Source organism: Pelophylax lessonae (assembly GCF_965119305.1).
Source record: "Pelophylax lessonae genome assembly, chromosome: 9".
Classification (NCBI taxonomy): domain Eukaryota; kingdom Metazoa; phylum Chordata; class Amphibia; order Anura; family Ranidae; genus Pelophylax; species Pelophylax lessonae.
In genome coordinates, this window is record NC_138776.1 from 97,627,547 (window position 1) to 97,646,413 (window position 18,867).

Genomic DNA, 18,867 nt, shown 5'->3' on the forward strand with positions numbered 1-18,867 from the left:
CTTTTGGATCTCAGTTGTCAATCATGAGCTAACTTACTTTCTGGAAGAAAGACGCTTGCCTGGGAAGTACCAGGGATCATACCAAAGTATTCTAGGCACAGTGATAGCTGAAGAGAAGCTTTTTTTGAAGGTAATCATCACCCAGCCAAAATTCTAAAGCACCTGAATCGTCTTTTGGACATTTGCTGAGTGTTGAATCCCTCAGTAAAGGTTGTCTAAATAGCCTGTCACTTGGATGCCTCGAGTTCTGAGAACGGCAAGCAAAGGTGCCAAGATGTTTGTGAAAATCCTGGAAGCAGAGGACATTCTGAAAGGCAATATAACAAACTGGGAGTAGTTGCCTGCTACAGCAAAGCATAGGAATCCCTGATGGGATGGGTAAATGGGAACATGCAGATAAGCATCTTGGATATCTATGGATGGCAAGTTTTCCCCTTGATTCAGAGAGGCAATTACTGACCTTGCGGATTCCATTTGAAATTTTGGACAGTGAAGGAATCTGTTGAGGAATTTTACGCAGCTTCCTCCAACACTCTCTCAACACCTTCATTCCATTCGGGCGCCAAGGGCTTAACTCTTGACGTCATCACGCCCACCGAGTGCTAGCCGATGCAGCAATTTAATTGTGTGCTAATCTGCTTTTTAAAATTGTGAGTACCTGTCTTTATAAATGTAAAATACAGAGTTACACTATGTGTGACCTTCCTTTGCATAATATCCTTCTCATTGGGTTATTCGGCCGAGTTGACTAGTACTGGAGGCATCCAGAAGCCTAGAAATGGTGTCTATAATTGAGTTTCATTGCTAAAAGCTGGAATCATCTAATTTACAACATGCTTTGTTGATCTCTGTAATTAGGAATCAGCAGAGTCTGTTAAGAGGCTTATTTGTGTGGTGGAGGGCACAAGGACAAGATCTACTTTTGAAAACCGTACAGGAACTATTTTCTAAAATAATCTGGGCATAAATGAATCTACTTACGGCACCCGATCATGGTTCATGCCATTCTGACGCTGCATACTGATTGGAGGTAGTATAGGTTTACTGTTGATTTCAAGGCCTCTTCGTAAAGCCTCTCTGATTTGTTCGGTATCTAAAAACACAGAATTCATTACATTTTGTGCATGGCACACAATTGAAATCTAAACGTTAAATCATAGCCTGTTTATTAGAACACAGTAGTGCGTCTATGTAAAAACTAGAAGACAGGAAAATAGCATGTGGGTTATCTGGCCACCCCAAGAACAAGCTGAGCTAGTACTGGACCGGCACTAAATGTCCCGTCAACAAAAGCACCATGCATGGTTCTTTTGAACCTTCACTCCCTTCCACAGAGGATAGTGGACTTTGTGCTGTACACACAAGTCTGATTACCAGAGACATTTGTTAGCATCTCCAATAGGTCAGAAACAGTTCAGATTCCAAAAAAAGCTACCAGCATGAGGTTTGTTTATTAAAGTGGAACTATAGGCAAAACTTTTTTTTCATTTTGGACATTGCAGATTTAACTTCACTTCCTGTCCCATTGCCAAACAGGAAGTGAGAGAAAATCCCTGCAAATTAAAAGAATTTAAGGACCCCCAGGTCACCAGAACTAGTGTCCCCATTGGAATATTTCCCTTCCATTACTTTTCTGGGGACAACCCAAAATTTGAGGTTCTCTTTTACTTTAATGATAAAATAGGACAAATCGAGAGGGTGAATCTCCCAAATGAGGAGACAACACAATAGACAACAATATAAACTGACAGGGGCTCTAGTCCCTCTCCCTTTTATCCAAAAAAGTGTTGCCTTTGGTTATACTTTAATTTAAAGTGTATGCTTATCCCAACCTTTTTTTTGTTTTGGATACAGCATTGAAAGGTTAGAAGCTGTTGTGTTTTTATTGCCATCTGGTGCTTCATTAAGGAGCTTTCTTCCCACTTTTTGTTTTGGTGACGTTTTGACCAAAACAAACAAGTAAATGTCAACCATATCCAAAATGTCTTGTAGAGCAGGAGGTGGTTTCCACCATCTGTCTCCCTGCTGCAGGTTTTGTCTTCTGTTCTCAAAAGTTTTCATCGGGTCAGAGAGTAAGAGAACCTTTCCAAAATAGCCCTAGACAGCATTAAGATCTTGCCAGGTGTTCTAACCCCTCCCAATTCTCTAAAACTAACACCCAGCATGGCTTCAGGCTGATAAAAAACCAAGAATGAAAATATTGGGCAGCACGGTGCCTAAATGGTTAGCACTTCCACCTAGTAGCACTAAGGTACTAAGGTCGTCTGTTCAAATCCCAACCATGACACTACCTGCCTGGAGTTCGCATTTTCTCCCTGTGCCTGCGTGGGTTTCCTCCCGACACTCCTAAGATATGTTGGATGGGGTAATTAGCTCCTGTCTAAATTGGCCCTAGTGTATGTAGGAATGCGCGTTAGGGACCTTAAACTAAGTTCCTTGAGGACTGATGTGAATGTACAGTATAATGTATATGTAAAAAGCACAGCGTAACAAAATTGACAGTGCTTCACAAGTACCTGTAATAAAGTATTTAGAATATTGAAGATAAAGTACTGCGCAAACTTTTTAGACTGGGGTGAAGAAATGCTTGGTGTGACCACTCTTTTCAAACCAGCATCTATTCTTCTAGGTACACTTGCACACAGTTCCTTGAAGGAACTCAGCTGGTAGATTGTTCCAAACATCTTGAACTAACCACCGATCTACTGTGGATGTAGGCTGCCACAAATCTTTGGCGTTTTAGGTAATCCCAGACAGACTTGATATTGAGATCAGGGCTCTGTCGGGGCCAAACCATTGATTCCAGGACTCCTTGTTCTATACGCTGAAGATCTACTGACTTTTGCAGTATGTTTTGGGGGTCATTGTACTGCTGCAGAATAAATTTGGGGCAAATCACACTCCTCCCTGATGGTATGGTAGGGTTACCGTGGTCAGCACAGACAGGGATACACAGGAACAGACAGGATCAAACCGGTATATTATAACATAGGAAGGGACAAATTACATGGCACAAGCACTGTGCTATAGATCATGCCTTAAAACAAAAGGATTTTTTTTTTTTTTTTAAGGGTTACAACCACTTTAATTTTCTGACTTAAGTTGCACGAACTTGAGCGTAAAGAAGGATGGTTTACATGGAGACAGAGGGCTTTAAAGGCAGCAGACATCAACAGAAGATCTGTGGTTAGTCCTCCAAAGATATTTGGAACCTTTCTACCGAGTTCCTTAAAAAAAAAAAAAAAAAAAACTGTATGCAAGTGTACCTAGAAAAATTGATGCTGGTTTTAAGCCAAAGGGTAGCCACATCAAATATTGATTGGATTTAGATTTTTCTTCTGTTCACTCACTTGGCATTATGTAAATTGAGAAAAATAAGCAATTCTAACATATTCTTGAAAACATTTTTTACTTTACAGCATTTCTACACACCCGACAAACTTTTGCGCAGTACAATAATGAATGTAGTACTGAAGGTTTACAGAGACAGAGAGACAAAGAGACAGAGAGACAGAGAGACAGAGAGACAGAGAGACAGAGAGACAGAGAGACAGAGAGACGACAGAGAGACGACAGAGAGACGACAGAGAGACGACAGAGAGACGACAGAGAGACGACAGAGAGACGACAGAGAGACGACAGAGAGACGACAGAGAGACGACAGAGAGACGACAGAGAGACGACAGAGAGACGACAGAGAGACGACAGAGAGACGACAGAGAGACGACAGAGAGACGACAGAGAGACGACAGAGAGACGACAGAGAGACAGAGAGACAGAGAGACAGAGAGACAGAGAGACAGAGAGACAGAGAGACAGAGAGACAGAGAGAATGGGTAAAGGAGTCCAGAAACCATCACAGCTTTACTTTTAAAAAGCAATGCATCTTAGAAGGGGGTCTAAAAAAAAATTTGGATTTTTGACTTACCGTAAAATCCATTTCTCTAATGTTCATTGATGGACACAGCTGTCATTCTTTACCATTGGGTTTTACTGTCCCCTACAGGAGTAGGACACTAGGCAGTAAAAATAAAACCTTCCAGCTACACCCATGGGTAGTCCCAGGGGGTATACTCCCTCTCCCAGCTATAATCAGTCACTCAGTTTTGTTACAAGCAGTGTCAGGAGAATTATAACTCCAGAGGGGTGGGTGCTGTGTCAGTCAATGAACATAAGAGAAATGTATTTTATGGTAAGTCAAAAATCCCATTTTCTCTTTCGTTTATTGATGGACACAGATCCAGTCAGTCAGTCAGTCAGTCAGTCATTCTTGAACATTGGGACCTCCCAAAGCATTAAATATGAGGGGTGAGAACAGCAAAAAATTCTCAAGCCTAAACATTAGCCAACAAGGCCACAGGGGCTCAACCAAAACATCTGAAGCCCACCTGAAGACAACAATACACCCTCGGAGAGGATCAGGTCTTCTTAAACAGCAGCCTGCAAAACCTTGTGGCCAAAGGAAGCATCCGCAGATGCCAACACATTCACTTTATAAAACTTTGTAATAGTGTGCACCAACGACCAGGTGTTCGCCTCGCAAACCTGCATCACTGACACTTGATGATGGAAGGCCCAGGAGGCACTAAGCGCCCTAGTAGAGTGCACCTTGACAGGGAAAGGAGGAACCTGACCCCTGATGTAATAGGCCTAAAACACCATCTGTCTGATCCATCTAGAAATGGTCCCAGATAAAGCAAACAACCCTTTGTGCGGTACATCCGTGAGCACAAATAGAGTCTGACTTCCTGAAAGACTGCCAGGTACACCCTAATTGCGCGGACCACATCCAAGGCATGCAAGGCAATTTCCTTCGGATGTTTAGGCCTGGAACACAGGGAAGGCAACACAATGTCTTCATTAAAACTAAAGTCAGAGACCACCTTAGGAGGGAATGACGGACAGGGGCGAAGCACTACCTTATCCTTGTGAATCACCACATAAGGTGGACAGAACGCCACCAGTTCCGACACCCCGCGCGCAGAGGCGATCGCCACCAAAAAGGCCACCTTCTGGGACAGTGTAAGCAGGGGAATCTCCCGAATCTTTACAAAGGGAGGCTTCTGTAGAGCTGAAAGCACCCAACTAAGATCCCAAGGCAGCAACCGAGCCCGCACTGGAGGAACCAAACGTTGGACACCTTGAAGAAAAGCACACACCAGGGAGTGTGTGCCCCCCCGTTGAAGGAAGGTTAAGATCCAAGCCACCGAGATAAAGCAAGGATGAACCCTAAGAGACTCACACCACACAATGTACATCTATGTATGATGGTAGATCTTCCTAGTAGAAGTAGATTTCCTAGCTTTTAACAAGGTAATAATCACAGACTCAGCTGAACCTCTATCCTTTAGCACCTGGTGTTCAACAGCCAAACCGTCAAAGCCAGCGACTGTAAAACAGCATGAAGATCGGTGCTTGGGACAGAAGATCCTCCCTGAGAGGAAGCTTCCAAGGAACCTCGGTGACCAGCTGCACTAGGTCGGCGTACCAAGCCCGGCGAGGCCAGTCCAGAGCCACTAAAAATACCAGAATCCCTTCTGCCTCAATCCTGCATAGGAGTCTGTGCAGAAGCTTGAGAGGAGGAAAGGCGTAGATCAGACGATGCTGACCCCCCATGGGGCCACCAGTGCATCTGTGGCGTCAGCCAGAGGATCCCTTGACCAAGCCACAAACCTCTGCACCTGTTGAGCAGAGACGCCAAAAGATCCACCTTGAGAGTGCCCCACCGAAGGCAAAGCTGATGAAACCCCTCCAGATGAAGGGACCACTCCCCTTGGTCCAATGCCTGCCGACTAAGGTAATCTGACTGCCATTTTTCCACCCCTGGAATGTACACGGTGGAGAGGGCTTGAACTAACTGTTCTGCCCTCCCTAGAATCCTGGCTACCTCCAGAGCGGCCAGGACACTTCTTGTGCCCCCTTGATGATTGACATAAGCCACGGCCGTAGCATTGTCCGATTGAATGGGCACTGGACAACCCTGAAGACGATCCGTCCAATGATCCAGACACAGTCGGATCGCTCAGAGTTCCAGGAGATTGATCAGTAGTCTGGACTCTTCCAGCATCCAGATCCCCAAGCAGAATGCTTGCCAAGGGTGCCTCCCCAGCCGGAGAGGGTGACATCCATGGTGACCACTGTCCAATACAAGGGGAGGAAGGATCTTCCCAGCTGAAGCGCCGGAGAGCAAAGTCACCATATCAGGGACTCCTTAGCTCCCCAACTCAGCCAGATCTGATTGCACAGAGACTGCGGGGTCTTGTTCCATTTGGTCAGAATCTCCCTTTACAGGGACCTCATATGGAACTGCGCCAACGGAACCGCCTCGAAGGTAGACACCATCAGGCCCAGCACCCGTATACAAGTCCATAGGGATGACCATTTGTTTGACAGCAGAAAGCGAATTGCTGCCTGCAACTAGAGTATGTCCAGAGGAAGGAAGACTCTGGCTAAGGCCAAGTCTAGAGTCAGACCCGAATAGTCCAGCTTTGTGAAAGGAACCAGAAAAACCTCTGAAAATTCGGAATCCGGCCGAACTCCCGCAGAGTTTGTGTTGTGATCTCCAGGTTCTCCACCAGAGCAGATGGAGACTCCGCTCGCAGAAGGAGATCGTCCAAGTACCCCTGTACCGCGATCCTCCTATTTTCGTAGCAAAGGTAGGACCAGAGCCAACACTTTTTTGAAGATCCAAGAAGCGGAGGCGAGACCGAAGGGTAATGCCACAAACCGATAATGCGCCCACAGTAAAGCATAGAAAACGCTGGTGACTGGCACATATTGGAATGTGAAGGGGAGCATCCTTGATTTGGATAAAGGCAAGAACATCCCCCTGACCCAGGGATGCCACCACCGTTTGAATAGACTCCATTCTGAAAGTCTGAACTCGCACTAAGCAGTTTAGCTCCTTGAAGTCCAGGATTGGACGGACTTTGCCTTCCTTCCTGAGGACTGTAAACAGGTTTGAGTAAAAACCCTGAAAACTTTCCGAAGTAAGAAACCGGGACGATCACCCCTTGGAGGAACAGGTCTTGTACCGCCCCAAACAGACCCTGTACCGGTCTGTGGGCTGGCGTGGGTTGGAAGGAAAAAACCTTGCTGGGGGACCAGAGCGACACTTGATCTTGTAACCAGACTGAATAACTTTGTGGACCCAATTGTCTTGCACCAGGGAATTCCACATATCCGGAAAACCAGCGAAGACATCCCCCCACCTCTGATACGGGTGAAGGCGCATCTTCATGCTGGAGAAGCCCGCTCTTGGCTTGCTAGACCAGGTTCGTTTGGAGTCGCCAGAGGAGGCCATGAAAGGCTTCGAACCCTTGTCAGTCGACCCTGAGGGACGAAAAAAAAAAATACTTATGAGCCGAGATGGAATGTCCACATCTACGACGAGGTTCCCTAACCCCCAGGGTAGCTCCAAACAAACGATCTCCTTGAAAGGGAAGATCAGTCAAGGCCTTTTTAGAAGTCAGGTCCACAGACCAGCATTTAAGGCAAAAGACACGCCAAAGGACCACCGCCAAATTAGAGGAGAGCCATCAGGGGAGCCGCATCTAAGGAGGCATCACAGATAAATTGCAACCCCTGGACCAGCTGGTCCGCCAGCTCAGCAAAGGCAGGAGGGGGTTTGTTCACCCTCCAGGTCATGGCGTAGGAGCTTAGCCCACTCGGCCAGAGCTTATGACACTGGGGCAATGGTAAATACCGGACTCATTGGCGAAACCGCTAATGTGCACATAATGCGTGCCGCAGCCTCTGCCTTTCGGTCAGCCGGATCATTAAAGGCTGGGGACTCTTCCACCAGAATCATGGCTGCCTTTTTCAATCTGGAAACCGGAGAATCCACCACCAGTGGCACAGACCACTTCTTAAGAAAGGACTCCTCATAGGGGTAACGCCTAGTAAGGCACTTAGGAACCCCACAGGGACGCTATGGTCGCCCACACTCTTTAGCGACAATTCTGTTAAATAGGCAGGGAAAGGTAACACCTTTGCCTCTTTGGATGGCTAACGAGTGCCAAAGGGTACCTGCGCCTCCGTCGCAGCTTCAGCCGCGTCCTACATCTTCAGGGTCTCACACACAGATACAATGAGTGCATCTACCAGCGCCTTTTCATGTGCTGTCGCAGACGTGGAGGAATCATCCTATCAGAGGATTCGTGGTCGCATACCCAGCAGGGTGTGGGTCCATGGTGGCCGAATAAGATTGCTCGCAAGCTGCCTCCACCTGGAACACAAGGGAATCCAGGACCGCCATCAGTGCGTGGATGAATGGTTGGGACGTGGAGGACCCCGCAACCTCAGAGAGGGGATGAAGTGGGGAAATGTGCTCCAAGGACTCCATGACAAACCCCACCACGCTGGCAGCACCACCCGGTCGCCAAGCACAAGGCACAGAGCGATTCTCAGCAGAGAGGGAGGAGAGGACCCCACCAGACTCCCCACCCGCCGGCAGAGGCACCTGCAAGCAGCAGGGAATGCTGCACTACATGTGCGGCGATCAGGAAGCAAAGAGATCCAGGAGTCAGCACCAGGTGATAAGGAGGGGCTCCCACTGCCAAAATTGCCACCCAAAAGGCTTCATTGTCAAGAAAATGGCCGCCAGACTAAACAAACATGCCCGCTGTGTATGGAATCACACAAGCTACAACAAAATGGCAGCACCACAAGGCATAAAGGGACTCAGAATGGGGGCACCGGGCCTCAGAACAGATTTAGGCAAGATGTGGGGCCCAGGCAGAAGCCCCCACCAGGCAACCCCCCCCCCCCCGCACAAATTGATTGTCCGGCCACGCAGCCCCCCATTCCCCACCCTGGGAAGGTGGCTGGACCACCCAAAAAAATACATCCCCAGTGCAGCGTATGTGGAGGGGGGGGGGGGCAAGGATAAGGGACTTGGGGGGGGGGGGGGGTGCCTGCGGAAAGGAGGGAACCCGGGGGTCCGACTGGCCCACGTCCACCCCAAAACCCTCCAGGGGGAGGAGGGGGGGACAGCTACTCCCCATACCAGGAACCAGGTGGGCATCACTCCAGACAGATCCTCCTCTCCATCAAAATGGGGGGCTGTCGGCCAGGAGGAACACTGCAACTCAGGCCGAGGCCAGGTTGTATGCGACATTGCGAGATGTTTAACTCTCAGGGCCAGCCCCCCTCCAGTGGGGCTAGATCGAGGCCGACCTAGCGTGGATCTGAGGCCTGCGCACGCTCGCTGGCCAGACTGGGATGACCACTGGATCTAGATTATCCAGCCCGCCACCCAGTCCGGCAGTTGATGGTAGATCTCACAGTAAAAATACAGATGGAAAACATTTTCTATCTAAAAAATGCTGCCAGGACCCAATATCCCAGCAAGGAACTAGTTAGAAAAAAAACTGAGTACCTATAGCAGGGAGAGGAAGTATACCCCCTTGAGACTGCCCATGGATGTAGCCAGAAGTTTATTTCTGCCTAGTGTTCTACTCTTGTAGGGGGCAGTATAACCCAATGGTCAAGAATGACAGGAGCTGTGTCCGTAAATGAATGAAAGAAAAAAAAGCTAATTTTCACAGCAGCCAATTTTTATCCCATACTACACTACAAAGGTAATTTTGATAGGCTGCCACATACATCAATAGTAGTATCTTCTGCAGACACTTTTCAGTTGTGAAACCTAATTTAGATGTCAATAACTGTATACATAGTAAACAAGCACTGGTATTAATTAGGTTGTAAGCAAATCAAGACCTTTGCCAGATAACCGTCTTGGTTGCGTTCCAATACATATACTCCTACTGTCTTCCTCATCTTCCGGTGGTCGACTCAAGTCATCCCATGCACATTTGGCACTGACCCCGCTGAGGTTCGACCCTTCCGTTTCGATCCCTTTATCAACCCTCTCCTGCTTGAAAATTTAAGAGAAAAAATAAAAAAAACACTCCTATGTAAATTTATTCTTAATCAGAGGCTTCTAAATCATGGCCTCCTTGATGCTCATTTTGGGAGGCTCATCACAGATTGACACATTTGAGATACAAAAAAAAAAAAAAAGAAATCAAGTGATGAGTAGTTGATAATAAATGTTGAAAACATGAAGGGTGCATGCACACAGACATAAGGAGGGATGTAGAGCATCTAGAGCTGCCATAAAATCTTTCCCAAGGCCCACAGCTGCTGCACATCCACTATAAGATGAGGCTGTATGCACCCACACAGACGTATATCCCAAATGCACACTTTACACATTCTAGGCAAACGTGTGTGTGTGTAAATACACGAGAAAGGATCTAATTGATGTGTAGCAGCTGAAGTTCTTCGGAAAATTTTACAGAAGCTCTAGACACTAGTGCATGAGTACTAAATAATAATAATAAAAAAATAAAAAAAAAAAAACCCCACAAGGCTACCATTTTCTATAAAACACATTTATAAAATGCTTGGTATACATAGATTTGAAACTTAAAAAAAAAAAAAAAAAAAATCGTTCTCCAATACTCAAACTATAATGAAATAAACAAAATCATGGGGATTCAGTTTTGGAAAGCTTTCAGCGGCCTATGTAGTATTTACAAATACTCAACATCAACTTCAGACCATACAACTTCATCAGCTACTAAAAAAGTTGAAGGAGAAGTGTGTTTTTAACAGAGTTTAGAAACCCTTTATAAAAGATTTACTTTTTATTGAATTAAGAATACATACTTAAATAGCTTCTTTTTTTTTTTCTTAAATAGGTATGTACTGTCACTTGAAGCCACCACCTCTTAAAGCGGAGTTCCGGCCACAAAATCGACATAAATCGATTTTGGGCCATCCGCTTGCTTTTGGTCACCTGCAAAAGAAATGGATAGTTACGATTTTTTTTTTTTTGTTTACTTACCTTGTTATTGAAGAAAGATATACTCACCTTTCTTCCACTTCCTCCCTCTGCGGCCGCGGCCCGCGCCGTCACTTCCTCTTTGCATTGATTCCTGGGAGCTGAACGTCATCGTTCCCAGGAATCAATGCATCTGCACCAGCCCCGCTTGTCACTTCTGGTGTGGCGCCTCATTCCCTGCTAAACAGCTTCTGCCCAGAAGCTGTGGAGGGAGGACGCGCCCGCACCGGAAGTGACGAGCGGGGCTGGTGCAGGCACATTCTGGGAGAAGAGGACACGGAAGAGGATGCAGAAGAGGACGCGCTGGCTTCAGCTGCCCACATCCGAGATGGCAGCGCTGGAGAAGAAATTTTAAAGGTTAGTATTTCTTCTAAAAGGTAAGTGCGACCCGGGACAGTACAGAGGCTATCCATTGTGGAATGTACTAGCCCTGACTGTCCCGGGGGTATTTTTATTGAAAAAAAAAAAAAAATTTGTGGCCGGAACTCCGCTTTAAGTGAGTGGTTACCCACCATGCATTAAATCAACCCTGTCAGTAATATTTAAATTCTAGTCAACCCTGCTTTTGCAAAAAAGTAAATACTTGCCTCTTGCCACCCATGCTGCTTCAAATCAAGAGAAATCCAAAATCTACACTTCTGGGAGTGGCGATCTCATGTATTCTAAGAAACACCCAGTGGTTCCTTCTACTGACCCCCTACACCACTACAGGACACAGTGGTCGAGATGGGAAAAGTTAACACTGCAGAGGACACAGGAGGAGACTCCCATTATTGTCAGTTTCTTCACAGACCTCACTCTACAATGCTTCAGAGAGCAGATCAGCAGCACAAGCATTAGAAGGGGGTAATTTGTTTTCCCCAGGGGTACCACTTATCTGAATTTAATATTTGCTGACAGGGTTGCTTTAATAAATGGATGAAAAAAAAAAAAAGATGGGATGTTCACTGACGCTTCCGATCTTCAGAACCATTGGGTTATACTGCCCCCTGCAGGAGTAAGACACTAGGCAGAAAAAAAGTCTGGCAATGCCCATGGGCAGTCCCAGGGAGTTTACTCCCTCTCTCTGCTATAGGCACTCGGTTTAGTTACAAGCAGGGTCAGAAGAATTACAACTCCACAGAGTGGTGGGTGCTGTGTCCGTCAATGAACACCAGAGAAAAGGATTTAATGGCAAGTAAAAAAACGATTTTTTAAGAACTTACCATAGAATCCGTTTCTCTGAAGTTCGACAGATGCAGCTCCTTATCTTCATGACTCATAGGGTATGCTCATCCTTCTAGGAATAGGCACTAGGCAGGAAAAAAAAAAAAAAAACATGCCTATAGGGGCTGTCCCTGCAGGCCTAACCCCTCAGACTGTGCTGCCAAACCGTTTAGTTGCAAGCAGTGTTTAGAAGACAAAAAAAAACATCTCTCAGAAGTAGAGGGGTGGGTGCTGCGTCTGTCGAACTTCAGAGAAAAGGATTTTATGGTAAGTTCTTACAAAAAATCCAGTTCTCTATTGTTCATCAAAATAAACGTATAAATATAGCCCAATCCGTATGTCTCAGTCAAATATATTATACATTCAGCAGCGCTATTACACACAGCCTCAGTGTGTGCAAGTATGGGAATTCAACCTCTGAAAAGTTAAAATCTTGCTGAGATTATACAGTCCATGCATATACAGGAAAAAATCGTATCCACAGTCCGTAAATATCCTCCTTAGATGACAGGCACCAGTGATTCCACTTATAGTATATCAAAGCCTCCACCACACCGACTGTGCTCCCCTATGCAAATCCGATCTGGGAACCGGGACACCGGACTGAGACCCGGGACTGGCGGACGAGCCTGGTGGTGATTCCTGGTGGATTCTGGAGACGGCAGAGTAACCAGAAGCAAGGGCTCATGCAGCTTATGCATAAAGGCTTGATTTTGATGGCTATTTGGTGAGTGTCCATTGCATAGGGGAGCACAGTTGGTGTGGTGGAGGCTTTGATATACTATAAGTGGAATCACTGGTGCCTGTCATCTAAGGAGGATATTTACGGACTGTGGATACGATTTTTTTCTGTATATGCATGGACTGTATAATCTCAGCAAGATTTGAACTTTTCAGAGGTTGAATTCCCATACTTGCACACACTGAGGCTGTGTGTAATAGCGTTGCTGAATGTATAATATATTTGACTGAGACATACGGATTGGGCTATATTTATACGTTTATTTTGCAAGTTTTATCTACAGCGGCAGCTAGTGTATACAAAGAATGCACATATTGATAAGATCTATATGCTTTTATGACAGATTGAATTTTATATATAAGATTTTAGTGGATATATATTTTATATTATAAACACTGTTTTATTCTCCTAAGCGCCGGGCGGGTGGTTGGGGTTTTAAAGCATCAGACACCTTTTTATAACTCTATTGTTCATCGACACCGTTCATCGAACGATGCAGCTCCTTCTCTTCATGACTCATAGGGATGTCCCAAAGCAGTATAATCATGAGGGGTGGGAAACGCAGAAACAAAACAAGTCCCCAATGGCTAAACTTAGCCAACAAGGTAACATGGAGATCAACCAGGAACAACTGGAGCCGAAAACAATTGAACCCTCAAAAGAGAAATTAAACAGAGTTCTCTTTTAAACTGCAGCCTGCAAAACATTGCGGCCAAAAGAAGCAACCGCGGATGCCAACACATCTACCTTGTAGAATTTTGTGAACATATGCACAGACGACCAGGTTGCCGCCTTGCCAACTTGTAGCATCAACGCCTGATGGCGAAAAGCCTAAGAGGCACTCAGCTCTCGTAGAATGAGCCTTCACTTGGAAAGGAGGAACCTGACCCCCTCAGCGAATAGGCCTGTACCACCATCTGCCTAATCCATCTGGAAATGGTCGCAGCAGACGCAGCCAATCCCTTATGAGGCCAATCAGTAAGGACAAAAAGAGCGTCTGATTTTCTAAAGGACTCAGTGGTCTCTAAATAAACCCTGATCGCCCGAACCACATCCAAAGAATGCAAGGCATACTCCTTAGGATGCTGAGGTTTAAGGCAAAGTGAAAGCAACACAATGTCTTCATTCAGATGAAAATCAGAAACCACCTAGGAAGGAACGACTGACTAGGTCAAAGTACCACCTTATCCCTGTGTACCACCAGATAAGGTGAGCAGCAAGACAACGCCACCAATTCAGATACCTTGCTGGCAGAAGCGATCGCCACCAAGAAAGGCAACGTTCTGAGACAAAGAAAGTAGCGAAATCTCCCAAATTTTTTCAAAAGGAGGCTTTTGAGGAACAGCCAACACCAGATTTAGATCCCACGGAGGTAACGGGATCGCCTCGGAGAAGCTATATGGCGCACACCCTGGATAAAAGTTCAGATTAGGACATGCGTGGCTAACGGGCATTGAAAATATATAGCCAAAGCCGAAAAACATGGCCTTTGATAGTACCCAAAGCCAACCACTGTTAAACCCCTTTCTGCAAAAAGGCAATCGAAAACAAGCGAGGGTGCACCTTCAGCGATTTACACCATGAAATGTATGATTTCTACATACGATGGTAGATCTACCTTGAAGTTGACTTCCTAGCCTTCAAGAGTGTAGGAATCACAGTCAGAAAGACCCCTATCTCTCAACACCTGGCTTTCAACAGCCATGCCGTTAAACTCAGCGACTGTAAAGCAGGATGGAAAATCGGGCCTTGAAACAGCAGATGTTCCCTGAGAGGAAGTCTCCAAAGGGTATCGGCGACTAGCCTTATCAGGTCTACATACCAAGACCGGCGAGGCCGGTAGGCAGCCACCAGAATGACCGGAATTTTTTCCACCTCTATCCTGTGCAGAAGACGTGGCACAAGTTTACACATCAGCCGATAGTGATCCCAAGGACGTAGATGAAAAAGGCGCTGGTGATCTTTTATATTTACTGGAATAAAACTTGTTCAGGGTAGCACGTGTATTAAATATGTATTAGAAGTGCTTATTAATGAATAAATTATTATAATTAAAGGTAATAGATATATTTTGAAGTGCACAACTCAAAATTAAAAAATATTTCTGTTGCTTATTGGTAAATAAATATATAAATAGTTATATATAAATAAATAGATAAATAAATCTATTGTACATGCAACAAGCAAATCAATTATATAAATATATAATATTCCGTGCAGCAAACAAATAAAAGTGCTTAATAGTGCGTGCAAAAAAACTCATCAAGTATAAACGGATATATTCGTGCTCTCCAGTGAGAAATAATTATATAGCAAGTGTCTCTGCAATTCGTGCAAAAAAAATATGCTCCTTAAAGTGCTTCAGGTAGTGGGGTGTGACACACGTGGCCTCTTACCAGCTTCCAATGAGTCACAATGACTCCCAACGCCTGTGATCCCTTTAATTGGGTGGATCAGACCTCTCCTCGATATCTTTTGGGATGGATCTCTGCTCCTACATTAGGCATGTATGGACCATATAGTCCGCATAAAGATAAGCAAAAAAAGCCTCCAATAGTGAAATATTGTATGCTTTATTTGAAAATTAATAAAAAGGTATACAGTTGGTCCCTTACTATTAGTTGTGCCCTCCTGGCACTGGGCTATTCGGCAGTACACAAAATCTTTCAGTAGTGGGGAATCGTATCCGAGGATCTGCAGCTTCCTCTTAGTTTTCCTCTCACTGTGCTGTGTGCGGCGGTCGGCGAGCGTCCCTGCCTCTGCTACGAATGCCTGTGTGTTTTGCTTCCGGGTTTGTCAGTAACCACTGACAAACCCGGAAGCAAAACACACAGGCATTCGTAGCAGAGGCAGGGACGCTCGCCGACCGCCGCACACAGCACAGTGAGAGGAAAACTAAGAGGAAGCTGCAGATCCTCGGATACGATTCCCCACTACTGAAAGATTTTGTGTACTGCCGAATAGCCCAGTGCCAGGAGGGCACAACTAATAGTAAGGGACCAACTGTATACCTTTTTATTAATTTTCAAATAAAGCATACAATATTTCACTATTGGAGGCTTTTTTTGCTTATCTTTATGCGGACTATATGGTCCATACATGCCTAATGTAGGAGCAGAGATCCATCCCAAAAGATATCGAGGAGAGGTCTGATCCACCCAATTAAAGGGATCACAGGCGTTGGGAGTCATTGTGACTCATTGGAAGCTGGTAAGAGGCCACGTGTGTCACACCCCACTACCTGAAGCACTTTAAGGAGCATATTTTTTTTGCACGAATTGCAGAGACACTTGCTATATAATTATTTCTCACTGGAGAGCACGAATATATCCGTTTATACTTGATGAGTTTTTTTGCACGCACTATTAAGCACTTTTATTTGTTTGCTGCACGGAATATTATATATTTATATAATTGATTTGCTTGTTGCATGTACAATAGATTTATTTATCTATTTATTTATCTATTTATTTATATATAACTATTTATATATTTATTTACCAATAAGCAACAGAAATATTTTTTAATTTTGAGTTGTGCACTTCAAAATATATCTATTACCTTTAATTATAATAATTTATTCATTAATAAGCACTTCTAATACATATTTAATACACGTGCTACCCTGAACAAGTTTTATTCCAGTAAATATAAAAGATCACCAGCGCCTTTTTCATCTACGTCCCATATTTTATATTGTTTTCACAATTAAAAAGGGCAGCAGGTTCAGATATATCTTTAAAAAGAGCCAGGCGCCTTCCTATAATTTGCTAGTGATCCCAAGGAGCCTACGGCCTATGGCTACGAATCTCTGCTCATCGTCGTTGAGGCGAGAGGCAATCAGATTGACCTCGGGAGTCCCCCACCGAACACACAGGAGGCGGAACACCTCCCGGTGTAGGGGGACCACTCCCATTGATCCAACACCTGACGGCTCAGGTAATCCGCCTGCCAGTTGTCCACACCTGGAATGTGTACAGCAGAGAGGGCAGGAACAAAGTTTTCGGCCCAGACCAGAATCTCTGCCACTTCCTGGGCCGCCAAGACACACTTGGTGCCCCCCTGGTGATTGAGGTAAGCCATGGCAATGGAGCTGTCGGATTGAATCCGAATCGGACAACCTTGCAGACGAGTCGTCCAATGACTGACAAAGCTTTATCGCTCTGAGCTCTAAAACATTTATTGGAAGCTTTGACTCTTCCATTGTCCAGGTACCCTGGGCACAGAGTTTCCACAGCACCCTGCCCCAGCCCGACAGGCTGGCTTTCGTGGTTACCACCATCCAAAACAACTGAAGTAAGGACTTTGGATCCTTGTACCATTTTACAAGAATCTCCGGAAAGGCCTTGTATGGGACTGAGCAAACAACCGCCTCGAACGTTGATACCATCAGACCCAAGGCTCCCATTCAAACTCATAGAGAGGACAGATTTTTGTCCAACAACTGAATCGCCCCCCCCGCGCAACTTTTGCAGGTTGTCCGGGGGAAGAAAAGCTCTCGCCAAGGCTGAATCCAGAGTAAAGCCCAGATAATCCAGTCTCAGAACCGGAGTCAGCACGGATTTCTTGAAATTGATGTTCCAACCGAACTCCTGCAGAGTTCTGACCGCGATTGTCAGATCCCCCAACAAGGCTGAATGAGAGTCCGCTCGCAACAGGAAATTGTCCAGGTACCCCAGTACCGCAATCCCTCACCGGCGCAGCAGTGCCAATACCGGTGCTAGTACCTTGGTAAAAACTCGGGGAGCAGTGGCGAGACCAAAGGGTAACGCCACAAATTGATAACGATCCTCTGCTACCGCAAAGAAACCGCTGGTGTCAAGCGTAGCTAGGGATGTGTAGATATGCATCCTTAAAATCTATGGAGGCTAAGAAATCTCCCTGATGCAGAGACGCTACTACCGTGCGGATGGACTCCATCAAAAACCTCTGTACCTGCACAAAGTGGTTCAGGGCCTTGAGATCCAGGATGGGACGCACCTCGTCTTCTTTTCTGGGCACGGTAAAAAGGTTTAAAAAAAAAAAAAAGGCGGTAAACGTTCCTGAGCGGGAACCGGCACAATCACTCCTTGCGACAGCAAGTCGTGTACCGCCCCTTGGGATAATTGAAGATTGGACAGGAAGAAGGAGGAGCATGGCCCTATGAGTGGTGAAGATGAGGAGCTGCGTCTATTGAACGATAGAGAAATCCCATTTTCTCTTCGTTCACTGACGGACAAAGCTTCAGATCTTCATAACCATTGGGAGGTCCCAAAGCAGTGTTAAAACATGAAGGGTGGGAACAGCAAAAAAAAAAAATTCCCAAGGCTAAAACAGCCAACCAGGCAACAGGAGCTCAACCAAAACAACTGGAGCCCCCCTGGAAAAAAAAAAAAAAAAAACCATACACCCTCGAAGAGGAACAAGTCCTCTAAAACAGCAGCCTGCAAAACCTTGCAGCCAAAAGAAGCATCCGCAGATCCCAACACATGAACTTTATATAACTTTGTGAAAATGTGCACCGACGACCAAGTGGCCACCTTGCAAACTTGCATCACTGGAGCCTGATGACAAAAGGCCCAGGAGGCACTAAGTGCCCAAGTAGAGTGCGCATTAACAGGGAAAGGAGGGACATGACCCTTGATAGACAGTGATTCAGGCCTATTCGGTCTGATCTATCTGGAAATGATCGCAGAGGAAGCGGACAACCCTTTACGAGGTCAATCTGTGAGCACAAATAGTCTGACTTCCTGAAAGACTCCATAGCTGCAAGATACACCCTAATTGCGCGAACCACATGCAAGGCAATTGCCTTCGGATGTTTAGGCCTGGGACACAGGGAAGACAACACAATGTCTTCATTCAAATGAAAAGCAGAGACAATATTTGGAAAGAACGACAGACAGGGGAGCACAATCACTTTATCTCTATGAATCACCAGGTAAGGTGAACGACAGGATAACGCCGCCAGTTCTGACACCCTGCACACAGAGATGAAAGCCACCAAAAAGGCCACCTTCTGGGACAGCGTAAGCAGGGGAATCACCCGAAGATTCTCAAAGGGAGGCTTCTGGAGAACCGAAACCAC

The 18,867-nt window shown here is 45.6% G+C and overlaps 1 protein-coding gene across 2 annotated transcripts in view; it reads right to left on the reverse strand.

The window, feature by feature from the left end:
- The window catches only part of SUFU (SUFU negative regulator of hedgehog signaling), a 112,780-nt gene that overhangs the window by 44,409 nt on the left and 49,504 nt on the right, over positions 1-18,867 (reverse strand). Inside the window, exons 7-8 of one of the 2 annotated variants that reach the window (XM_082266812.1) lie at positions 9,724-9,877; positions 982-1,093 (exon numbers count right to left, since the gene is read on the reverse strand). In XM_082266812.1, coding sequence (XP_082122938.1) covers positions 982-1,093; positions 9,724-9,877 — 266 coding nt within the window. Of the gene's footprint in view, positions 1-981; positions 1,094-9,723; positions 9,881-18,867 lie in introns of both variants that reach the window. The other variant, XM_082266811.1, reaches the window with a different exon arrangement.